A 26,378-nucleotide genomic window follows, 5' to 3' on the forward strand; every position below is an offset into this window, starting at 1 on the left:
CTTATTGTTCTCTGGCTTCTGTTTTCTGCATATAATGTGCAGATATTCCATTTATTTCTCACTAGTTCCTCCTGTGTAGTAACCCTATTGGAGACTGTGATTAATGTGTGATGAGTAGTTGTAGGTACCACCTTCCAGGTTGGCTGTGTTGGAGCCATGTGCTCTATCCTTGAAATCAAGCAGATAGCTTAACTGTGTCTGTAGTATGGATGGTCTTTATGGAGGTGGGTTAGTTCTTTTCTATGCAAAAAAAACCCCAACCAAACCAAACTGCTGTGGATTTGGTTCCACCTGGAGTAAATATGAGCTGTTGTAGAAATGTTCCTCTAATACCAAAGCTGCAAGCAGCTGCAGAAGCTGTGGAAGCTTCTTGGTGGAGGTAAACAAAAGCAGGATTTTGATTGCTGCTGTTGCAAGTGCTGTGTTGGATCAAGTTTGTGATTAGAGAGCTTTAGTCTCACATACCTAAGAGAGAGTGGATTTTTAAAAATATCGAAACCAAGCCTGTTCTTGCTTACGTGACAGAGGGGAGGTAGAATGGCTGTGAGATGGTATCTCCTGCATCAGGGGAGGGTAACATTTGTGTTGCAGAGCTGGGATAAGGGTGCCTTCTGCAGGAGATGCTGCCCAGGGAGATGGATGGAGCATGATGGCTTTGCAAGCACAACCAGCTGCTCCTGCCCTGCTGCAGCAGAATGAACACTCCCACCTGGAGTACTGGAATGAACACTCCCATCTGAAGTACTGGAATGAACGCTCCCACCTGGAGTACTGGAATGAACACCCCCACTAGAAGGCTTGTCTCTTAGAGGCTATTTTTTTTGTCAAGGGAGGGAGCAGATTGTCATCCTTAGGTTTTGGATAAGAAGATACAAAGAGGGACAGTAGCTCTTCAAGGTCACTTCAGCTTGGAGTGAAGTTCACAGTTGGTGTTTTACTGAATGGGCTCTGGTATGGGGAGGTAATAAAGCAGCGGCCACATAGGGCTGTGAGTAAGTGGAAGGAATTCCTGTACCTGAAATACCAGAGAACTAAGATAAGGCAGCAGTTGGTGAGTCTGTTTCAGAACAGGTTTTCCCTTTATCTGAGTCCTGTGACTTGGCGCGATAAGAGCTGTGAAATAGCGCTGTGTGCGCCAGCCAGCGCTGGTGCCTCCCCCTGCTCAGGGGTAAGCACGTTTCTGCTGAGCACAGAAATGCTCAGATCCTGCTTTTTCCAGCAGCGCTGAAAGGGAAGGCTTTCCCTGCAGGGTAGATGAGTGTTTTGGGAGAAGGAGGTCTGTATTTCTTTGGGAAAGGCAATTAATACTACAGGCCAGGTTTCTGTTTTTCTTGATGGAGTTTTGCATAATGGCACTTAGGATAGATTGGCTTAGAATAGCACAGAATGAGATCAAAGAAACGGTTTGTAGAGTGGTATTTTTGATGTTACAAATTAGATATTTATGAGTCCTGGGGGAAGGAAATGCCCAGTGAAGCAGCCAGTACAAAATTTAAGAAATGTTCCAACACTTATTTACAGGGATAATGTCTAACTTGATTTCTAGATAACAGAAACTAGAGATTATTAATTTGTGTGCCAGGATTTGAGATTAGTAGAATTTTGTAAGTAAACATTGCATGGTACAAGATAAAATGTATCCATTAAAGAAGAGGCTATTTTGCTTTGCCTGATTTTATCTCACTTAATGATTTCAGTGCTTTTCTGTTTTGCTGCTGAAATGGTACTCTAGAATTGATGAGATTATAGCAATCTTAGAGTAGAAACTTCTTTCCTCTAGGGCAAAAATGTACTTGTTAAAAGCATACTACAAACAAAGACCCGGCTAAGTTAGTTGGCCAAATAAACAATAAATATTTAAGATATTGGAAGATTGCCATAAGTGTCAGATTGAAAGTATGTTGGTACTACTGAATTCAGATTCTTTGCAGCAGAGGAGATGTGCTGCCAGTAATGGGGAATGTTGGACTTCGCCTGTGTTGTTGCAATCTAAAGATTGAATGTTTCGCAAACTTGGATTTATTCACGTGTTACTAGAAAAGTTTATATTTTGGAAATAGAACTTGGATAATCAGAGGTAAGCTGTATGAATTGGGGCCTAAATTCTGAAAAAAATATTTCTAAATACATAGACATTTCTTTGAGCATGAATTAGCACCATCACTCTGGCAAGAGCAGTTAAAAAATAAGTGATACTGCATGGAAAGAGGGGTGCAGAGACCGATGGAGAATCTGAGATTACTTTGAGTGCTCTTTTTTCTCTCTTTTTCCCTCCTTCCTCTCTCCCCCTTTCCATTTACAAGCCTCCACACCAGCTTGCATGCCTGCCACATAACTGCTGGTACCCGTCTGTGCAAATGAGTTTGCACACTACTCCAGGAAAACCAATGTTTCGGATGGTCCCATGTTTCTCTGTGCATTCACTGGGCTTTGTGATGTTTTGGATAGCAGTGCTTTGGTCTGAGCCTGACTGTGGTTATCATCATTCATTGTGTAGGGCAGATCAGTGACAGTTAATGCTGCCATCTTTTTGTAGATTTGGGCATGAAAGACATAAAGTTAAAGAAGAGTGTTCCAAGTGGGAAGTCAGGTTGAACTTACTAGTCAGAATTAGGGTTGTCCTTCAAAACTATATTGAAACCATATAGGTAGTAAGATGCATGGAGGAAGTCATAGTCTCTTCCAAGTTAGAACTCTGAAAAGGTGATTCTTCCTGTAAAAGCAGTTGGTTGGTATTTTGAGTTAACTTTCTTTTCTTTGTGCGTCTTTCTCTTATTTTTATGGGAAGGCTCTTAATCTTGCTCCTTGAGAAATTGCATGCATTTAAGTGCTGACCTTGCTACAGCACTTAGGGTACAGCCCACTAGTGTTAATTAACCTTTAGGCAGTGTAGGATGATGAATTTCATTTCATTTAACAGATGAAGAGCGTCGTTAAAAAGAGATTAAGGTCAAAAGCGTCTGCTAATTACCTCATTTTATAATTAAGTAGTCGCCTAATTTGAAATTAGAAAAGCTTGTTTGTCAAAGTGCATAGGAAGGACTGCCCTGTACATGTCAAAGCCTGGTTGCTCCTGGTGGGTTTACCTGTGAGAGCCGAGCACTTTTCCACACTGAGGTCTGGTGTTTTGGGTTAGGCACAGCCTGGAGGCTCCTCTGCAATGAGGCTTTGGGAGTGCAGGAGAGATGCTTTCCTGTTCTTGGTGTCTGTCCTGCTGTGGCCACCCTGGAGCCCCAGGCAGTGGCTGGCTTTGTCTCTGTCCTGCAGAGCTAAAGCCTGTTGAGTTTCTCCATAGGGTGGCTTGGGTGCCATCTGCTTTTGGTGCAGAGAGCTCAGTGGTGGCCGAGCCCTTGGTGAAGAGGTAGACTTTTAAAAGATGTGGAACCTCTTAAGCACAGGAAAAGTTGTTTTCTTAGAAAATTTTAGCTAGATCGGCTTGGGCATTAGGGAGGATGGGGATTAATTTACATAATTTCTTGCTCGCTTAATTTGTCACTTTTAAATTAGCATTTTAGAATGGAAGTGTTCTAACACTTCTTGGACAATATGAAATATTTCCAGTGTAGGAATACTAATCTGTGTGTGCTAAGGTGTTAATGCATGTGTAACTTGCAGTAGAGCAGTTTATTGCAGCTGTCTCTGGTTTCTGTGTGAATTTCCAAGCCTCTGTGTTAGAAAAGATGCCCCCTGCCCCTCTTCTTACTTTGACATGGAAATGGGGCAACACCAAATATTGATAGGAGCTTGGGGTGGCTGGGATAGCTGCTGGGCTATTTATATGGGGGATCCCAAGTGGGTGCCCATATAAATAGCCCAGCAGAATCCACAGTGGATTCTGTCTATGGGGTGTAGAGGCCACTGGCTTGTAGCAGAAGCAGTATTTTGGAAGGGGAAGGGCTTGTCTTGCAGGTTCAGGGCCAAGCATTGGAGAGCAATATCAGGAGCATGAGGAGGCAAGCAATGTTAGGGGAAGAAAAGTACTTAAAAACCACAAGGTTTTTTAAGCAGTCGGTGGGGAAAACCCCATGAATGGTCTTACTCTTGAGATGCATCTCAATGGAGGTGGAGCTGATAGGAAGTTGGGGAAAGATATGAGGCAGTGCCTGCATAATTATCTGCCTCTTCAAGTAATCAAATGGATACCTGTGTCAAATATGAGAAATGTCTGTAAGTGTTTGTTCTGGTTTTGCAGTCTGCCTATCAAAGCTAGTATCAGCAAGGATGAAATATAAAATTTTTGTGCCCAGTAAATTACACAGTTACTGGAAACTTGGGCAAGCAGACACTCATGCTGATCAAATATGGTATGGGTGGGGCTATGCCCTGTGAATCTCATGCTGATGTATTTCTAGATTATCGGTATTAAAACTGAATGTTTGCAGCAGTAGATACACAAGAGATACACAAGCTTATTACAAAAATATTTGTATTTTCTGTAATTTGTGGTTATTATTGAGTTATTTTTTGTCAGGATGTTTTTGTGTCATCTTTTTATCTTTTTCCTTCCTTTGCTTTTTCATGTCAGAAAAATAAAAATATACGAAAGCCTATGTGCACAAATCTGTGTAGCTTATACAAGGAGAGCTACTAATTGTTAGATGTGAAGTGGTAAATCATCTTACATGTCAGAATAACTCTTTCAAATAAAGTTACTTGAAAACATGGATTGTGTTCTTTATAATGTAATGATGCAGACTCACAGACATGAGCGTGCTTCGGACTGACCATAAAGCAGTCCACAATACCAAAGTCCAGTAGCAACTGTTGCACTGCAGAATATTCATGGGCTTCAGCAAAATAATCTCATGGATCATCTACAGACAAGTAAAATACTGCTTGCTGTGGACTTGTGATCAAAATGCTTTGTGGAATGGCTAGTGCAGAGTAATTTTTCTATTATTATTAATTACTTGTTGGGGATAAATTAGCTGGGTGTATGAGACATTAAAAAAATTCTCATGAGCTGTGCAAGGAAGACAGTCTTGACGTGATGGTCCTCGTGCAACATCGATCCTGAGCAAATGAGTGGAGTGTGTTCTTGACACATGTGTTCATTCAAGACAATGTGTTCTTCCTGAAAACCTGAAGAAATGTCTTTGAAGAAGACAAATTTAAGGTTTAGCTAGTGTTGGAAATGTTAATATACTGCGCTGTCTACAATGACTTACCTGTACCTATCTCAGAATGTCTGCATTGTTATTCTAAAAAGAAAATAAAGAATTTATGCTTTTGTCACCAGTAACAAGTGTGAGATCAATCAGTGCATTGGTTTTAATTTGGTGTAGGAAAACTGGAAGGTTAGGGGAAAGAATGAAAAACTAGCAAAGGAAGCCAAAGGTGTGAGGTGATTGAGAGAATTAAAGGCCAGAGTCTTGCACTTGCAGGAGGGGAGAGCTGGGGAGAACTTCCCACTCCACTTCCATGCCATAAGCACTAGGTTCTAGGATAATGCAGTACTTTTGGGTTGTGGGGGAGCTCTTTGGATCCTCTGTGTTCATGTTGTGTGCTTTAATTACTATTCTTGGATTCTTCCCATGACTCACATCCTTTACAAAACTGAGATAATTTGTGCATGTGCTGGCATTTGGAGGAGATAATGTGAGCAAAAGTATGGAGCCTTAATTCTGCTTTTTTTGTTGTTGCTAAAAATTCTGAATTACAGGTATGGAACACGATTCTTGATCTTTGCACCTTGTATAAGGTACTCTTAAGACAGATGATCTGCAGAAAACTGCAGAGAGTTTTCTTTCTCATAATGTGTAGGAAAAATAAATTTGTCTGGTATCTCTCTGGAAATGTAAGCCTCATCCAGAGTCAAATTTTTCCGTGCTCTTTAGAACAAAAATTGGAAGTTATACAAATACATACTTTCCCTCACACGTGAGTGGATCATGGTACTCATGAGAAAAGGTTCTTTGCGGACAGTTATCTCCTGAAATTGTCAGCCAGATCTTTATACCAGTCCCAGTAATTTCTGTTCCTTTTCCCTAATAAATGACTCTTACCACTCTGAGCAAAATACAGAAAATGCTGTGGGTGCCTTAACAGCCAGGGGTTTAAAATTACCTGTGGTTTATGTGGCTTTATTGGATAAAACACAGGATTTTCCACCCTGTGATTTAAATTTCCATGGGGTGGAGTTTGTAGAATTTGTTTTTCTGAAATGCTGCTTACGTCTAAAATGAATTCCTTACTTAGATTTAGTCAAAGCTTGGAGGAATTGACTCAGAGAGGTGATAATGGATGCTCTGGATTTGTTGAGGGTGCCCAGAATAGATGGTTCAGAAGTAGGATTTTTTTTTTCAAATGTAGCCAGTTCAACATTCTCCTAGGCAGCAAATGATGAAGGGTGATGCTGTTCGAATGCTGGTACCCTCACATGTCTGCTAGATGAAGTGTGATGAGTGATATGTGGTTTGGAAGGTTTGTTAAGTACCATGATTGTGTCCTGGATACTCCTTTTGGAGCTCCTGGCCCAGGCTGAGGGGCAGTTTGAATTGCTGCCTTGATGGATCTGCTAGGAGGGGTTTGGTGCCTGTGGCTGTGAGCAGTCCCGCACAGAGTCACCTGCTGTTCGGTGCTGTGAGAAATGAACCCTCATTTCTAGAGTCATCCCTGAGTCTCATGAGTACCAAATACAAGCATCCCATGGATATCCCTTCTTACTCCAAAAGCAAGGGAAGAATTGATAAATAGCTAAAAATAAAAAATCAAACTGTTGAACTGTGACAAAGAACATCTTGTTTTAAAAGTTGTTGTACTGTATGGTTAGACCTAACATGCTTTTACTGTCATTGAGTGCCAGTACTCTTACCTTAAACCAGTTTTTAAGGCTGAAAAACTCTGGATTCACATCTATGTGGGTGTCTCCTAACTACTATCAGTGAGCACTGTAGATGTTGCTTTTTGTCCCCACTGGATCTTGTTCCCAGCATGTCCCTTGAAGGCATAAATCATCAACAGCTTAGAAAACACGACCAGCACATCAGAAATTATGATGCTTGGTTATAATCAGAATAACCAGATAACTAAAAAGGTATTTTTAAAATGAATCAAATTAATTAATCAGTAGTTGACTGCACTTACAAATTATTTGCTGTGTTTGGCTAACTGTTTTCCCTTTTAAAATAAATTTCTCTCTGGTTTAATAAAAGAAGAGCAGCTTATGGAAGGCTTGGATAGATGCGTGTCTATGTCAGCACAAGGGAAAGGACAGATGTTCAGTAGTGGGAGAAGAGGAAGGGAGGAGATGGAATTTTGCTTCCCATTGACTGACTTTGTTCTTGCATAAGAGCTGTTTCCTCTCTGAAGGAGGAGGGCATGTCCTTGAAGGAAGGTTTTTTTTTCTTGCTTGAACTTCTTTTGAAGTAATTCTGTAGATTATAAAATATGTTTTAAATGAAGGAGTAATCTGGAAGATACTTTGAAAACGTCTGTGAAGGAAAGGTGTAATTGTGCAAATTTGTCGGAATGATCTCATGGATTCCAGCTTTGTTTACTTGTAGGGCATCTTCTTTTAAGATAATCCCTGTTGACTTACTTTTCAAGACACTGCCAAGAAGGGCATGTTGGAATTCAGTTGAATGTTTGCTGTAATGGGTGAGATATTTGGATTGGGAATTATTAGTTTTAATTCTCTAATGGTTGCCAGGGTAATACATGCTTGTCATCACTTGAAACAGACGCTACTTCTGTAGAATGATAAAGAGCAATGAAATGTCTTCCAGGTGTGCCACTGTATTCTTTGATCAACCAAATTAGTCTTGATTTCCCAGTGATATCCCTGCCCTCCAGCTTCTTTCAGTGTCACCTGTGCCCTCTCTGCAATGCAGAGCAGCCACTGGTGGTTTGGAGCCTCCCGTTGTACAAGAGGACACATTGCTTTGCCTGGTTTGGAATCAGCTGGGTGGCTTAACCTTTTTGGCTTTCTCCTCATGTCCCATTTCCATTTCTGACAAGCTGTTGGGTTGAAGTTGAGTTTGAGGGTCTTTCTGCCTGTGTGTGCTGTGCCAAGGCTTGGGCTCCCCGAGGAGAACATTGGTCAGCTCCTCTGCTGTCCCACCGGAGGAGTTGAGGAGGTCAGAGCATTGCAGCTCACCCTCACAGGGCACTTGTTCTTCAGAGTTCTAGTTAGTGACATGACTGTGCCTTTGGGAGCTGCAGCAGCCAGCTGATGTGGCTGCAGCATCCCAGTTTTGGGGTGCTGGGGTTCAACAGCAAGAGTCTGCTCAATGTTAGTAGTTTATGGGAAATAAAGATGTCCAGGGATGTGCAGAGCATTTGCTTCTGTACTCAGAGAGTACTGAGAGTACTTCTGTACGCAGAGAGACTGATCAGCAGTGGAGCCTTTCCTGGTTTGGTAATTACGCTTGTTTGGACTCTACACAGGGAGCAGAGTAATATTTGGCTTCTAAAATGATAATTTGAATTAGCTACTTATTCCTTTTACAAGTGTTTTATAGTGATCTGCTGTATATTTATGCAGCCTGGGAACATATCCATAATTTATCCATTATAATGGATAATATCTATTAATTGAAGACATTGGCCAACAAAAGAAGCAAAAAAAAAATCAAACTGGGAGGAGTTTCCCCCCCTTTTTTTTTCCCTCCTCTTTTTTTAAGGAAATGTCAAACTGCTTTTTTCTGTTTGGACTGCTACTCAGTGTAAGAGAAGTTAAAATGTTTATAATATTTTGAAAATAATTGTTCTCTGGAGTGTTCATTCTGTCTGGTCCACTGCAGCTAATACTTGCAGGACAGTAGAAATATGAATTATATGGTATTTTAAGTCCATTTGCTTTCCTGAATTAAAAGCTTTTCTTCATGGATTAATGTACATTTACCTTGGTTCCTTTTTGTATGCCACATAGGTGTGGATGCACGTAGGAACTTTTCCCAGCTCCTTAAAACTGATGGGAGTTTGTTTTGAACATGAGGGTTTTATTAAAAGAATCTTACACAGCCCTTCCCAACCTGGGGTAGGTGTCACAGGTCTGGGTTTGTAAAGTCCTGCTGAGAAAGCATTGTATGTGCTGGGCTGTGGGGTTATTAAAATCAATTTTCTGTGTATAGGGAGGTACAGTTATGGATGGTGGGATTAAAGGTCTATTTGTTGAGTCCTAATCTGTTGTCTCTGGGTCTTGATTTGATTATATACCTTATTAATTAATTAATTCCCCTGCAGTTCTTTTCATCAGCCAGAATGAATATAGTACTAACCATGAAGTGTACGCTTCTGCTTTTGCATTAACCAAATAGTGAACTAAAAATATATGCAAAACTATGATTTAGGTGTTGGATTATTATTGTAACCTGAAGTGTTCCTTTCAGTTCAATAATAATTTTGGATACATTTAATTAGTAAAGGGTTTTTAGGGTTTTTTTACTAATTAATTGTAGGAATTCTGTTTGTATTGTGAAAGTATTAATTATGGTGCTTTATTTTGGTTGGCTCAATTCTTGGTCGTTCAGTAGTGAGAATCGTGTTTTAATGGAGTGGAAGTTGGCATTAAACTCCTTAATCTTTTCCATAGTGAATTGGAGGAATTTGGCTCAGTACTTCTTTTGTTTACATGTATTCTGAAAGTGCCCCTACTCAAGTATTTCAAAGATCAAGACTTTTTTAGGGGAAATCAAACTATTAGGATTGTGGCTTATATTAAATTTTTTCTCCTACATATGTCTTCCTAAGATTAATGAAAAATAAAGTTTAGATTTAATAGAATCAAAGTAATAATACCAGCTATTTACCTTTACATTTAAATTTGCTGTATTTATTTTGTAGACTATGAACTCAAGTGAGCTGTATAAGTGAATTTTTGTTAAGCTATATTAGAGGTTCCTTACTGAGTTTTTAGGAAGCCTTAAACAGAATGGGTAAGGAATTCAGTACCTTATGACTGAGCAGCATATTCTTTTACAGATTTTTTTTAAGTAATTGGTCTATGATTTATTAGAACAGCCAAATACAGAAATCTGTTATGTGTTATTTTGGCTTGGGTGAAATAATGCAAAGAACTGTCAAAGGCAAAGAGTAAGCAGAAGCTGTAATTTCCTTTTTACCACTGAAGAATAGATTTGGCTGGGTTAGGCCTTCAATGCTAATATATCTCTGTGTGGCCAAACAGATTTTTGGAACCTTTTTGTAGTGCATTTATTTTCTCTTCATTTCAGGCCAAGTGTTACAAGGTTGTATGTTTTTTGGCACATCGATGGTGGTGATGTGAAAAAAAATAAAGAGAAGGAATCAAAATTAAGAAGTCCGATCCTAGACTGTTTAAATTGAGATTGCCACTTGATGCAATTAGGTCATTGTTAACAGTACTTGTATGTTCAACTGTGGATTTTTTTTTTTAAACTTTGAAACTTGCTTTAATATTAAGAGTCATAGTTAAAATTCTTCAACAGTTCCACAAGAATATGTTGCAGAATTTTATACATTTTTGGTTAATTTAGTTGGTTGTTTAAATAAGGTCAATTTCAGCCTTCCATCTGCTTGTAAGGATGTTTTTCATAGGAAGCACATTCTGTCTTGTGGTTTTAATAGGTCCACACTCTTTAAGCCTTCTGTCTTAGCTAATGATTAGTAATGATTTCTGTCTTGAAGCACTAATTCGATGTTTGCCGTAATATCCGTTCCTTATTTGCCTGAACTTGTTTGGTAGAATGTCTTCAGTATTTCAGAAGGATGGGACAGACATACTGGTTCAGTACATGTCTCTTTCTGTGGCTTTTAGATCAGAACAAAGCATTTCAGTGCCTCTTTCTGCTCTGCTTTTGCCCTGCACAGATGACAGCATCTCGGCTGCCAGCACCTCCGATGTCCAGGACCGTCTCTCAGCCCTGGAGCTGAGAGTGCAGCAACAAGAGGATGAAATCACCGTGCTGAAAGCAGCCTTGGCTGATGTGCTGAGGCGTCTTGCTATCTCTGAAGACCATGTAGCTTCTGTGAGAAAATCAGCACCAAGCAAAGGTAAGCCCAAATTTGGTAAACTCTTCCTAGAGTCAGGCTGCGTTATCAAGTCGGGATGCTCTCCATTGGTCGCTTGTTTTTCCCTTTACTGTCTCATTTGGGAAGGCCGATCTATTTTGAGCTGGAGGGGTTAGGTTTAGAATAGTGGCTTAAATATATACAGCCAAGAGATATCTGAAATATGCTTGGTAACATTTTTATGTTCTTGATACCCCTGAAAATTTTCCTTACTTCTTGTAAAAGGTTCCTGTTTTAATTTCAATTATGGAACATTAACCTGCCACTGGAGCTTCTGGGGCTTATTTATGGACAGTTTTGAGTCTCAGCTTTGACTTTGCCTGGAAATTACTCACCTGAAAGGGCATATTAGAGATGACGTTTTCTCTTGCTCCTAAATGATTACCACAACAAAAGCCAAAATACACTGCCACCGAATAAGAAGGCTTTCTGAATGTAGTTATTTTTTGTTCCAGTACAGAGATAACTTACCACCGGTAGATCTCATGTAAGAAATGACCATGTAGCAGCAATATCTCTTTTGGTTACTCACTAGTAACTTTTATATTGTAACACTGATATATGTAGGATTGTTTAAAAGTATAGAAACTAGATACTTTTTGCACTGATTTTTATAAGCTTCACCCCCATCCCCATGGACATTTCATTTTGTGTTCTGGAGAAGTATTTGAATTGAGTTTTGAACTTACTCCAACTTAAAGTTGTGTATTTGAAGAGAATTATGTCTGTGTATGTTTCTGGCATATATCAGATTATATAAAAGATTAGATCATATTTTGAATAAATCACAGTTTTAATTCACCATAATTGCATGTAACCATGTCATACCATGCAGCATAGAGATCTCTGGGATCAATCCCTGTGTGAGTCTTGCAGTGCACTAATTACAGCAGTGCCAGTATAACACTGAAATGATACGATGAGGCCTGTGCTTGTTTGGGTGACCGCTTCAAACAGGCTGAAAATGCTGAAAGTTTGAATTATTTGAGATGTGACAGAAGGATCAAATTCCTTAATTAAGTGTTTTTGCAGTCTCTCTGCCAGATGGAAGGAAGTCATGATGCCTAATTGGCTTGGGCTCTGAATCCTGCCATTCTTTCTTGCCTGCTAAATGGTGGACTGCTGTCATCTCTGCTTATAAATGCAGCTTTTATCTACCCAATGTACATGTCTGGTCTCATCAAGATTGAAGCTTCTTTTTACAACTCTTTTTAAATATAGCTTCAGTAGATATTTTTACTTAATCACTGCTGTCTGTTGTCCATTATGAGAAAGAGAAAATGTCCAAGTGTAAAACTGCGTGCACCATAGTGCTTTATTCTTCCTGTTTAAATGCAGAGGAGCTGGGATGTGCACAAACATGGCTAAAAACCTTTGGCTTGGAGCTGTCTAACACCCAGCAAACTTTGTGTACAGGCAGGGCAATCTTCCTGTGTTCTGCAAAGCGCCTTGGGGCTATCTCCTTTCTGCGGGTCTTGGGACCATACTCAATTCTCTAGGTCCATTTGTTTGGTGAGAAATGAACTAATTCTTTGGGGGAGGCAGAGCAGAGGAAGGGTGGAATGTCTTCAGTTTGGTCATATTATATCTCTACAAATGAATGGCAGCAGCATGGAACTGTGAAGAAAGAGATGGAAACAGGGACAGATACGTCCATGTATGATCTAATTCACTGGACTTAAATGAATTATGACTAATTGTCACTGTATTTAATTGGTGATGGATGTGTCCCCATTGTGTTCAATTACACAATATCACCAGACAACACATTAACTTCACTGTTAATCATGAAATCAGCTGTATATAGAATTCACAGAAGAAAATGCTTACATACAGAAACTGGAATTTTAAGAGACTAAAATTAGACTTGAAGCATAACCTTGGGATTAAAACAAGTTCATGCATTGCTTTTTGCAACACCCTAGGTTTACTTTTGATGTCTGTATTTTTCAATTTTTTCAATGGCCAAAAAACTCTTGAAATGTTTTAACAGAGATAAATGTGTAATTTCTTTGAATAAGTAGGATTAGAAGATGATCTGAATTGCCATTAAAAAATAACAGTCAAAGAACTTACTGTTAGGTTTTCTTTAAAGTTTTATGCATGCATGTAACAGACTCTTACTAGTCAAGTCATGATTGCTGCAAAGGTAACTGTATTCCTCCAAAACTCATTTTGGTGTTTGTGATCCTGTCAAGAATCTGGATTTCTGCATTACAATAATTGCACTTCCTTGTAAAATTTTATAGGTAAATTGTCTTTCAAAATAAATGCTGAGGCTTTCAATCACAGAAATATTTTTTTCTGCAGCAACCCTTAAATACATACTGACATAAATAGTGAGTAAAGAGAATAGATATCTGTATGTCCTTCTGAATACATGGGGAGAGATGTGTTTAATCTGAAGTATGGCAACACAGTGAGGTAAATATTTTTAAAACAAACTGAACTCAACAAGAATAATAGTACCAGAAAACACCATCCTGAGTCTTTCCATCAAACAAAGGAGTTTCAATACAAGGTGATTACTAACCCAGTTTGAAGGGTGACTCTTCTACTTATTGCTGAAATGAGTTTTTTAAAACCTCTCCATCTTTTTACTTGTTGCCACCTCGGCAATGTCTTTGAAAATACATTTTTCATAGGCTAAAAATAAGTGTTGTGAGCAGACAGTGAATCACACTGAAAGGGACAAATCCATCCTGATAATTTTTCACTGATTTTTCTTATTCTGAAGATGATGAAAAGTTGATTTTTCTTATTCTGAAGTTGATGCTCGACTTGGTGAAAAAAGTGGTCTCTCCATCCTTTGTCTAATTTGTCCGCATGGCACATCTGGCGATCTAATTCTGTTCCTAATTTCCTTTATTTTAGAGTGACAGATTGAAACAGTAGCTGAAGATAAAGTTTTTTGCATTATCCTTTAAATCTTTGTTTTTCTTTTTTTCCCCTACATTTTTGTCACATGCATATTTTGAGCTTAGTCCAGTCTCCAGTGAAAAAATTTGTGTGATTTTTTCATAGATTTTTATTTCTAACTCATGGGCTCTCAGTCAGGAGGCTGCTACCTAGGATCTTGTGTGTAAAGCTCTGTCTCAGAAATAAAAGGCTCTTCATTCAGGGATTTATGAACTGTAGAAGATAAGATAAAGGGCAAAATTTTTTAGGCACCTTAGTGTCTCCTAGTAAAGCATGCAGTGGAGAGACTGTGTAAGGAAAATTCCTCTGGTAGGGATTGCAGCAGGATTAGCACTTTTCTGTATTTCACAGTGAAAAGCAGGCTAGGAGTGTTTGCATGTAACTTCCTAATGCAAAGTTATTCTAAATTGAGCAAATCTTTTCAATATAAAAAGATTGTGATAGTGCTTCTCCATCTCTGCATGGAGCTAAGAATAACTACACAAAGGAGAAATTACCAGGTCCAAAGATAGTGTTGAGGCTTAGAAATGAGAAAAGGCTTGGTAAGGGATCCTGTCCCCACCAGCCTTGGGGCTTCTTAGGATCATAGTGTGGGGGTGAGTTTATGGGTTTAATTTATTTTCTTTCTCTCTTTCTTTTCTTTTTAAATAGATGGCTTGGTAAGAAGAATTTCTTTGGTGGGAAATTATTTGCATTTGGCAGCTCTGCACTCTGTTGCCACATGCCTCTGCTGTTGATGCATGATTGATGCTGTTAGCATTCACAAAAAGTTCCAAAAACAAAGATTACCTGGACACTGAAGAAAAGGAAAGCAGAAAGCAGTCTGGTACTTGTGGCTGCCAGCAAGATAGATTGGCTCCCAGCAGGTGCCTGGTAAAAGTATTAAAATCTTCCAGGGTGTCAAAATGTGTGTAACAGGAGAATTCATCCCTCAGGCTCTGGGTGTGCAGACAAGTTTGTGGCACACTATGGCACTAGTGAAATATCTCAGACTAATCATTTCACTGGAATATGAGTCTGAAAAAGTACATCTGATGTCTGCCTGTAGAGAAACAAGGAGTTCATGTCCTTTTTCTGGACTCAGAAGTAATAAGGAGACTTGACAAAGGTTTAAAGCTTTGGAGGAATATTTCCTATTGCTTGGGCAGGAATTGATATTAAATAACTCATATGCAAATTCAGCTCACAAAGTGAAATTGGAATAGTGAATGGCAGTTTGCAGAGAGGGTTTCCCATGACAGTGAAGAGTGGCAAACTGAGAAGCATTTTATTTTACTTGAAGCAGTGGTCTTGGGGACCTGGAAAATCAGGTATGTACTGGAAATGCAGGTATTTGATAGGGGTATTTTTACTTTTTTTTTGCTTTGCTTTGTGCAGTGGGCTTTTTTAAGAGGAGCCTATTGAGTTTTCCTTCTTTTCCTGCTCCCTTCTCTTGTATGAAATAGTATATGTATCTCATTGCACTCATGTAAGCAGAGTACTTCAGATGTAATTTTCACCTTATCTCAATAATGGCTTAATTTCACTAACATTAAGTTATTTGGTTTTATGTTAACTAAAATTGGCTTTTCAGGTGTTGAGCAAGCTTCATTAATGAAAGCATAGGACAGATTTGAGATTTTTTAGTCCTTACACTATTCAATAAGCAGAGTTGTTCTAATAACTCATTACATATTTATGTTGTCTAATCAGTAAATGTTAAAGAAACAGAAAATAAAGTATACATAGGAAAATGCTTTATGGTAGTGGTGGGATATATGTTCTTATCCAGAATATTAAAACTAGCCTGGCAAGCTTGTATGTGGGTCATTTTACTCATGGGGATAGTCTATTGAAGTCTGCAGGCTGCATGCTCACATAACAAATAATGATACTCTTGAGGTCTTAATGCATTTCCCAGGGATTGGTTTTAGTGCCATCTGTTCTTTCTGCATTTCTTACAATTTTTTCCTATCTTCTGCTCTGACTTACTGAATATTTTATTTTCTTTTGTTACACTTACCTTTCTGATGTTCTTCATATATTTTTCTTTATTTAAAAAATTTGGATCTAGAGGGCTGTAATGAACTAAGGGTGACTAACCAGCTAAACCAAGGTTAGGATGGAGGAGTGAAGAATGAAGTTCGGAGGGTTTTTTAAAGTTCTGTAACCTAATAATCTTGTTCATTGTAGAGGAATATTTTCAGTTGTGGTGATAAGTATCCTTATTCTTTTTCCATATGCTTCTTAGAGTTTTGGGTATGTTTTCTGCATCTGTGTACTTCTTTTAGAACAGCAAATTTTGAGCAAATTTCCTTGAGTGGTACTCTACTGTTCTCCATGATGCTTCTCAAACTAAGAATTGTAATGTTGGAAGAGTTCAGTGTTGTCACTAACTTTTCCAAATGAAAACTCCCTATTTATAACACTTGAGTGGCTTTTTCATCTCTTGTTTTCCAGAGTCTATCAAATTGTTTCAAATTACCATAGTTAAAATTTTATTTCCTCAGCTTAGAATTAGCCCATTTGGCAATTGGTTGAGCATGTAGATGGTGCCTCTGGGCAAGTATAGCAAAATAAGATAGAAGGGAGAAGGAAAAGGGCTGTGTGATTTGAATAAGCAATTGACCAAACGAGTCTTTCAGTTTCCTGTAGCGTGTTTTAAAATGCCTGCCCAAAGAACAGAGAGGTGCCTCCCCTAACACCTGAAAAATTAGTTTTATATCCCTATGAGGATCATTTAAAGTTGGAAATATATGGGTTAAGTCACTACCTATAAAAATCTAAAAATAAATATTTAATTACCCTTAACATCTAAGTTAGTTTATCTACCTACTAGGAGAGATAGCTGCTCTTGGAGCTCAAGTTGTTTATGCATTAGCTATGCATTCTCAAACTGTTGCTTATTAACATGCCTCTATTTGAATAGTTCTTTTCCTTTTAACAGGAGATGACAAATAATGTATGTTTAATAGCTGTCTGTTGAAATCTGTGAAATTGGGCTTCCATTAAAAAATATAAAAAGAGTGGGTTGGTTTTTTTTAGCTAGTTGTAATTACTGTAATAAAGTTTCTTGAAACTTAACTATCTTAAAATTTGATTATTAAGCAAGATGAAGCAAACCCATAGTTAGAGAATGGCGCTATTTATTCTTACTTGTTCTGTTCATTATTTGAGACCTAACGTCTCGCTCTGACTTCTTTTCATGTGAGAGAAGAGGAGGACACTCTTTCAACCTAAGAAGTTTTAATCAAAATTTGACTCTTTGTATGTAAGCGAACAGAGTGCTGAAGAAAATATTTCCCTCCCCTTCAGAATGCAGTAACTCTGTTTGAAAAGAGTTTTAGGGCTCCCAGGCTGTTTCTTTGCCAGCATCTTCCATGGGCTGGGGGGCTTGACATCCTTTGAAAGCAGAGCCATGACTAGAATTAGCTGCTTTTATACAATTCATTGTAACTCCTTGAACCAAGTCTAGGATTTGTCATAATTTCTATTGATTTTGATGTTGTTCTATTAGGAAGGAAGTGCAGATAAAATCTTATGTTCTGCTATACTTATAATTATTTCTGTCTGGTTTTCCACAGCTCACTCTGTGGGCTCTCTGGAGATTAACACACACTGTACTCTTGTTTAGTAAGAGTACTAAATTGGTTTTCTGTTGTTCCAGGTAGAAAACCCCATGGCATGTAATATATTTATAATCTAGAAATCTTTGTCACGTTTTGCTGGAAGTCAAATAGTTTAAGATTGTTGAAGGATTTGATAGTCTATGCCTTAATGGAGAAAAAAAAAAGAAAAATCTTCCTTCAAAACATTGCTAAGATGTCATTTCTTGAGCTTTTTCTTCTAAATCCACTTGAATTAAGTGTCCAGAGAAGTAACTTAAATGTAGCTGCAGCTACTTATTTTAAATTGAAATTACCTGGAGAAGAGAAACAAGTGTTTGGTTTTTCCATGTAAGAAAGGCAATTTCCCTGTCAGAATATTAGCAGATACGAAGATATTGAGAAAATTGTTTCAGGAAATATATTTGATAACAGAATCAACTACGTTTTAATGTAAAATATTCTGAGTTTTGGGTTTGGGAAGAAAAGTGAATTACTAATTGATTCTCAGCTCCAGCGCCTTGTAAGTATGTTTGGAAGAAAAAGCTATCATGTTATCACAGGAAACACATTTTCAAACTTACCACTCTCAGCTTGGCTTCATTTTTTCCCCAGTTAGCTAATCAAGGCTGATAAAGAATTGGAAATAGATTTTTGGTTTATTGTAGTCTGTTTTTTCTAATCTTACTTATCTTTCATTCACACATTTGTATACTTGACAGATGTTAATAAAATGTTTCTTTTGAACTCTACAGATACTATTCTATGAAAATTATCAGAACAGAGATGAATCTGTCCCATAAAAGACATTTTTACCGCTTTGATCTCTGACAATTTGTCTTTAATCCTGGTCACCATACACTGCCTTTCATTCTGCTTTCAGTTTACATCTGGCTTTTTATCCAAACTAGCAGATGAAGCTAAGTGCTATTCAGTCTGAAATATTTCAGACTGCCTATGCTAGCAGGTGGTGAATGACATGATATTGGCAGAGGTGTGCAGCCCCGTGCTGGGAGAGCTCAGTTGTTTGTGTATTGATCTGGAATTTCTGTTCTCCTGGGCCACTTCATTATTTCCAGGTCTCTGAAGCAAAAGCACTTGGTTCTATGAAGGATTATCTCTGCCGTGGAAAAAGTTAAAGTGTCGTTAATTTTTGACATCTTTTGACTGCAGAGATGCCCTGGTTAAAAGTCGTTAAAGGAGATGTGTGGTTTGGACTGGTGGGTCAGCTTCCTTGGACTTCTGACCTATCTGGGAAGATCCCCCTTGTGTGTCTCTGTCAGTAGCCAGGTTTCACTGCCTGGGATGTGCACGGGACTTAAAATTCACTTTTCCTTTTCATGACTTAAAATATAAATGCATTTTCTTTACTTATAAATGCTGATGATTAATTGAATTTTTTTCTTCCCTTTAAAAGTAGGCACTCTAAAGTTTTTGATGATCTAATTAACATGCAGTACATAGAGAATTTGGAAGGGGTCTTGTTTCTTAGGGGTGTTGAAAATGGGGTTTGGGGATTTTTGTTTGTTGGGGGGGATTTTTGCTGCTTTTTTTGCTTTTTTACATTTTATTGCACATTGAGTGGGGCACACTGACCAAGATTTTTGTTCTGGAGTATAAGAAAGCCTGATATATTTTTGACACTTGAAAAAAAATTGTCATTGCATTTTTTAATCTGGGTTATGTTTAATTGTTAGTCATTTTGCAAAAATGGTTTTTACTTCAATTCAAAAATCTTAATCTCAGATGTGATTTTGCATGTCACGTGTTGACATTTAGAAGTACTTTGCTGATGTACCATCAATACCCACCTTACTGGAAAACAATCCCAAAGCTGCAGTCTGGATCCCTTTTTTTATTGTTATTGTGTTCATCATTGCATGGAGCAGGGCATATTCCTGTCATGAGTGCATACTGATGTAGTGTTTTATTTGTAATCAGTTTTGTCCCTGGACATAAGCAGGAGCTAATGCTTTCCATACCTAGTAGGGGGAATTATTCTAGATGTAGCCAGTTAAAAAAAAAATAGCATGCTCTTTCCTCTCTGAGAGTGTGTTCCCCATCTTAGCAAGTTCCTGTATGCTCTCTGTAGCTCTGTTGTGCTTTACACATCCCACTGAGTGCCTTACCCACCATGCTGGGAATTACTGCTGATTCTCCTGATTCACGTTTCTGGAAAGCCATGCTAGAGCTGGTTGGAGAGACATTAATCTATTACAGTGGGCAGACAGAGATGTTAAGGTCATATAAAGTTCAAGTGTGAATCACAGGCCTTTATATTATGCATCTCCACAAAGAAGATGACTTACTTTGTCACTGAAAATAAAAGAAGCTAATTTATAGGCTTCTACAGTGAATGTGCTTTCTAAGCTCATGCGCTTTTGTTCTTGAGTCTGAATTGCATCGGGTAAAAAAATCTCTTGAGCTTCAGAGGCTTTATGCAGTATATTAAAACAAATTCTAAAACAAATTTTGTATTCCAAATGTTTATCTTGCAAATAAAACAGTCTGTAAAAAGTAACACTTGGAAAGAATCATACCAAATTGACTTATACAGAATTTAGGAAGAACAATGATCTTTGATCTGTTTTTGGATTTTAAGTGTGTCTTTACTTTCTTCAGCCTTCTTTTATTCTCATTTCTGCCTGAGATATTCCACATGCTCCTTTTGGCTTTCCTGATCTGAATTTCAGATGTGATCACATGCTGCTTGGTGCATTTGAAGCGCTGTTTGGTTTGTGTAGGCCAGCCCATTTCTGCATTCATCCAAATAGTTCTGAAATCTAATATTCCCTTGATGGGTATCTCTTGTATATAATGTGGTAGCTTAAAATAAGAATCAATTTGCCCCTCAACCTGCTTCAAAGAGCTGTGCTGTGACACATGGCTGGTAGTGTTCAAATGAGGCATCTGTGTGAGTTTGTCCTCTGTGCACAGAGCTGTCCATTCTCCCCAGCTGCTGTTTTACTCCTTGCTTTTACCTTCAATGTGTGGCCTCATGCCTTATCTGTCTCGCACTATTGTGAGCCTGCCACGAACACAGACCTGTTATTTTTCTGTCAGTTGTGTCCTCCGTGTTTGTTGCTGAAGTCAGAGTGACAACCTTATGAGATGCATTAGAAATTTGCTGTCTGTGAAATGGGCATGTGGCACAGAGGGGCTCAAAAGTGACCACTGATTTTTGGATGCTTAATGTGAAATTACCCTGGGAATCTTTCTCCCTTCAGAAGGGAAAAGTACAAGTGTAGCACTTTAAAGGAGAAAGAGCAAAATTCTGCTCCAAGTAATACCTTGGAAGTAAAACAGGTTCAGAAAAAGAGAGAGACAGTGGGAAAGGATGAAACATCAGGTTTAAGTAAAATGCCTTGTATTGCACTGGCATTCTGTGGAAGAGTCAGGTCTGGGAGCTAATTGCCAGGCTAGTGTTCAGCTCTGAAAATAGAAGAGCCTTTGATCCCCCTTGTCTTCCTTGCAATCCCCTCCCACATTCACTGCATAGTTTTAAACTTCTGCAATGAGTGAAGTGGGCATCTGACAGACAACAGCGTTCTTCTCATATACACTCTTGATTTGTCCCTGGAGAGAGTCTGTAATGCTCACTGGATGTGGCAGATGTTCTGCAGAGTGAGCAGTATCAGAAACTTAATAGCTATACCATAGGGCATATACTGAAAGGTATTTTAAGATGGAAGGGGCAGCTGAAATGAAACTGCAAATCTTGAGATTTTTTTTTTTTAATCTTTAGAATCACAGTCCTTAAGTAACTTAATAATTCTTTCATGACATCATAGCAGTAGAGGAACTGACCTCTATCACAGCATATTCTTGCCTGCCTTAGTGTCCCAGGTTTCCCGGTTCCAGCTGCTTAGGTTAAGGTTTTGGGGATATATGTCACCGGATGTTTGTCCTCAATGCTCAGGCTGCTGCTGTGGGATACCAGGTCCACAACTGAGAGCTTTGTGTTGATCATGTGGACCTTTGGATGTAGCTATAAAAACCTTACATTCTTTAATATTGCTTTTTTCTAGGTCAGCCAAGCCTCCGAGAAGCTATCTCGATGTCATGTATAACAAACGGGAGTACAGGAAACAGGAAAACAAGCCACAGTTCATCTGTTTCTGTTGCCAGAAAAGAAACACTTTCATCTGCTGCTAAAAGGTATCCAAATTGTTATTAAAATTCAGATTTTTATATATTAAAAAAACCCCAAAACCAAACAGGTCAAGAGTTTGATTTTTGTATCTGCACAACACTCAGCAGAGCTGCCTGAAGTCCAGTAAGGCACAAATAAACTTTGGAGGTTTAACATGTTGTTGGGCTGTGTACAGAAGAGTTCTAAAAAGAATTCAGAAGTGGAGAGTATTTCTGTGGTGTGCAGTGTCCAAAATGAATTCTCACTAAGGGAATAGGAAAATGTATTTCCAGTACAAATGGAAAATTTTTCCTTCTGGTATTCATATGTGCTTTTTTGTTGTTTTTTTGTCCCCTGTTCTTCCTTCCCTCAAGGAAATTAAAGGGCAAAACTGACTTCATTGTCTGGAGTGTAAATAGTAGGCAATAGCGAAATAACTATGAGACAATAGTAAATTGTGTAAGATAAGGGTTTACATTTTTGGGTAGAAAATCTAACCCAAAATACAGCTACTTAGTCCTTATGAAGAATATCTGTATCAGATGTCAAATGTGAAGAAATTACATTGCTTGAGCAATTTAAGTTAAATGAGCTAGGAACTAAATAGTAGTGGTTTTCCTCCATGTAATACTTTCAGCTTCACACAGTAAATGAAATGTTTGCTTAGCTGCTTTTTTCTGTGAGTCTGTTAGACAGTGATTGCATGGCTTTTTCAGCAGTAGGTTTTGTACCTATTCTTGTTTGTTGTGAAGAACAAGCTGCCAGATATAGCCACAGGGCAGAGAATGCTCTAATGTGTAACTGTGGTAAGTTATGTGAACAAATTCTTGGCCTCTGTAGAGTACTCTGGTAGCTCCAGTAGCTGGTTTATCTTCTAGTGTGGATGTAAATATTGTGCTGTGCAGCAAGACAGGGAAATGATATACTTCAGAGAATAAAAATGCTGCAAGCAAATATAAACTGTATGAGAACAAACCAGAAGAAGCTCTAGTGCCCTTAGGAATTTGGAAAGCGAGGGGAGTGCCCCGCTCTTTGCTCTTCTCCACTGTGTAGCATTGCATAACTTTATTTATATCAAATTCTTACATTTACTTTTCAACAATAAATCAGACAAGGATCAGTGTATGTCTCTATCTGCTGGTGCAACAGGCACAGGGACAAGAGACATTCCTGCAGGAAGGTATTTCTTAGTTAGCACTTTTCCATTAATCTTAGCCCTGTGGCTCTTGGCACTTTGATGAGAGCCAGTCCAGTTCCCGTGGTGTTCAGCTCGCATTTGTGCTGAATCACCTGCTTGATTCATTGGCTGCTCAACCCTTGACTACATAGGAGGAGCAGAGTGGAGTGGCCGGCATCCCTTTCATCTGAGTTAAGGTCTTTAAAAGGAGACCCGGGTAGGCCAAAAGAGAAAACCTTCATTTGCAGAGGTGTTGGTGGTTCCAGTGCAGCTGAAGACACACAACTCCCTTCATCAAGACATGTTTTAGAAAGGCTTAGGAAGTTTCTGTTTACAGGAGTTCCTTTGTCATGTCTTTTTTACTTGTTTGTTTGCTGTTTGCAAGAAACAAATTTGCCCTTTTGTAAAATTACCAGCTCAAAAAAGGGGAAAGGAAAGGCAAGTAAATGTCAGTAGTAGTCCCATCTGCTTGCAAAGGCAGAGTAACCACGTTTATTTCTAACATTTGTTGTGTTGAAAAGGAGGGAGGCCAAAGGAGACTGGAATGTTTCACCCCACTTTATCCAGGCCTTTCTTCAGGCTGAAGCTTGAACTGGTGCAGCAGGTGGACAAGGTCATCTGTTGATAGAGAATTAATCTTTAGGTTCTATACAGACCCCATAGCCTGCCTAGGACTTTTCATGTTCTAAGTGTATGCAGCCTTACATCTAGCCTAAATACCCAAAGGCCTACTTGTGTCCAAACTGTAACTGGTGTTGAAGTTCAGTGTGTGAATTTCTTCTATGAACGAGCAGTTTCATTTCCTAGACTGTTTAATCTTGTCCTATGAACCTGAACATTGAGACCATGGATATAATCACCTGCCTCAGTAGCTCCACAGCAGCAGGATGTCTCATTTCAGCAATGGCATGCTAAAATACCCGCAATCGCAAAAATCAGAGCCCAGGAATGTTCCCTGAACAGCAGGTACATGATGACCCATTAACAGAGATGAAGTCATGGATGTGTTGAGAAAATTTCAACTCTGTAGTTTGGACTGGAAGCAAAAATCAACCAAGGACTGTCAGAGACCTGTTTGATCATTTTCCTTAAGACTAAACAGCATCTGATAACAATAGTCTTGATGTTTCAGAGTGACCACCATCCACAGCAGATGCCAGTGTGTTGTGGTCCAGAGGGTGAAACACTGTACTAAGTGAAATTAGAGAAGCTGAAAATCAGGACAGATAGTAATAGCTGTCAACTACTCACTTGCAGAATGAAGAAATGCCTCATCAAATTTGGTTTTGGAAAGAATTTTTGGATGCATTAAATGACTGCTTCCCAGAACAACTAGTCTTTAGAAACCCACAGGAAAGGACACTGGTTTTGATTTGATTTCAGCAGTTACACAAGACCTACTAGAAGAGGTATTAGTGGGAGAGCCACTCTGTACTAGCCAGTCATAATACAATTAAGCTGAAGATTTTAGCAGAAGTGAGCAAACCAAATAAATTCAGAGCAAAGATATTCAGTACTCAGACTGCCACATTTCTGCATTATTTCCTTCCAAATGAAAATGCCAGTCACAAAAGAAGCCTTCTTGCAGCCTGGTGGTAGATGAAAGCACTTTGTTGGAATCCAGATGTACCTTGTGCTACAGTCTAGAGTGAAACTAGAGTGGTCCAGTGATTCTCATGGCCCAACAAAAAAGTTAAGGAGTGAACCTCATGGCAAAGAAATGGATAATGCAGTGACAAGCTCAGTGACGATATTCCCATGCAAAATCTGTGTTTTCTAGGAGACAGATCCGATGAGTTTGGATAGGAACACGGAAAATATGAGACTGAGCTGACAAATTAGATTATATGCTGCTGTCAGCAGGTGGCATTCACCTGAGCCTGCTGGGGGAGTGCAGAGGTGAATTGCAGAGTTGCTAAGGTGTCACTGTTCAATAGGACATTACAAAAAGTGGTGTGTACCTGTCATAGTAGGAATAGAGAGGACTTCTGTTTGCTTCAGTGAAAAGAGATTCCGAGAATTTATTCACTATACTGCATTTCTAGCAACAGAATGCAGAAAGATTAAATGTTGTGTGCTTTGCATCCAGCAATACAAGCTAAGTATTCTGATTAAAAAATAATAATAAATTTCTATGCTACCAGTTAATTAAGGACCTTTGGCTATAAATTATTGATCAAAACGCCACAGTTCTCCAGGCTTTGTTCTCTGTGATCACATGTACGCCCTCAAGGAATGTGAAAGCTCTTTGTTTTGTTTTCATCTGGTTTTTTTTTTTTTGAAAGAAAATGTCACTGTGATGGATTATATTGACATTTTGATCTAGATAGTATGTTTTACAGTAGAAATCCTGAGTGATCCTTACAGATTTGTCTGGGTTTCATATTCATGTTTTGACCTGTTTTTCAATGCATCTCTTCTCTGAAAGCAGTTGGAAAAGTTGAACTCCTGTAAGCCTTGGGGGCTTTGTCTCAATGGTAGATGATACAATTTAACTGAAGTAACAAAAGAAGCAAACAAAAAAAAAAGTTCCTAAGAAAGATATGTTACAATTGGGTGCCTATATTTTTTTGATTTTGAATGATGCTTTACTGTTTTCTTTGTTTTGGGAAAGGGTAAAGAGAAATACAAATAATTATGGTAATGCAAGAATTCAAGATGGGGGGGAAATTGTTGTGACGGAAAAAAAAATTGGATTCTCATATTCAGAAAGATACTCTTTCTTTTTTACTTTGCAGGTTACTTTGACCGCAAGATAAAAGTCTTTCTATTACCTTTTTAGCTGTTGTTTGTATCTTGCTTTATTTATTCATTGAAAAATCTATCTTGGAAGATATAATTTTATTTACCTTAAAAAAGAAATAGGCCATGCACTTGAGAGTACTCTTCTCTTCCAGGTCTCAATATTGTTTGTGCAATACAGTATATTACAAATTATGTGACTTCAGAGAAGAGCCTTTTAATTAATCTTTCTGTTTACGCAGCAAACATTTGGTTTGGGTCTTAATAGATTTAAGTTTGCTAATGATATGTATTTAAATCTGTTTCAAGTATTAAACTAATAAATACAGCACTATGTAAATAAAGATGTGTTCTTGGCTGTTGTGGCTGAAGGCATTAAAGAAGTGGCAAGACAATCTGATATTGGTGAACTACAGATCAAATCAGCCAGGAGTTTTCAGGGATGGTTTCCTTTGAACTCTGGTGCAGCCAAGGAGAGCCCAGGGACCAGCAGCAGCATTCCAGGGCTTTGGTGGTAGCTCAAAGATAGCAGCATGGATGCCCACAAATACAGTTTCATGGTGGGCTTACACTGATGAGAGACAGCACAAGTCGCAGTCCTGCCTTGACTTGCACTGAACCTTGGCTGGCAGCACAACGGTGTGGTCAGCGAGCTCTGAAGCAGAGGATGGTTTTGTCCTGAGGGACAGCAGATTTGTTGAGCATCAGTTTGTGTCAGCTTTAAATGCTGTAGGGGAACCTGTGAATGAAGGACACACTCAAATCAAAGTTGTATTAATTTTAAAATCATAGCTAACATAGTACAGCAGAAATACGTAAATTATCTTCCATG

At 38.6% G+C, this 26,378-nt stretch overlaps 1 protein-coding gene across 3 annotated transcripts in view; it reads left to right on the plus strand.

The window, feature by feature from the left end:
- Nucleotides 1-26,378, plus strand: part of EML4 (EMAP like 4) — a 146,856-nt gene that overhangs the window by 67,514 nt on the left and 52,964 nt on the right. For 2 of the 3 annotated variants that reach the window (XM_059469538.1, XM_059469537.1), the window contains exons 2-3: nt 10,792-10,974; nt 21,524-21,653. In XM_059469538.1, coding sequence (XP_059325521.1) covers nt 10,792-10,974; nt 21,524-21,653 — 313 coding nt within the window. Of the gene's footprint in view, nt 1-10,667; nt 10,975-21,523; nt 21,654-26,378 lie in introns of those variants that run through there. The other variant, XM_059469536.1, reaches the window with a different exon arrangement.

The sequence above is a fragment of the Ammospiza nelsoni genome, chromosome 3 (assembly GCF_027579445.1).
Source record: "Ammospiza nelsoni isolate bAmmNel1 chromosome 3, bAmmNel1.pri, whole genome shotgun sequence".
NCBI lineage: Eukaryota > Metazoa > Chordata > Aves > Passeriformes > Passerellidae > Ammospiza > Ammospiza nelsoni.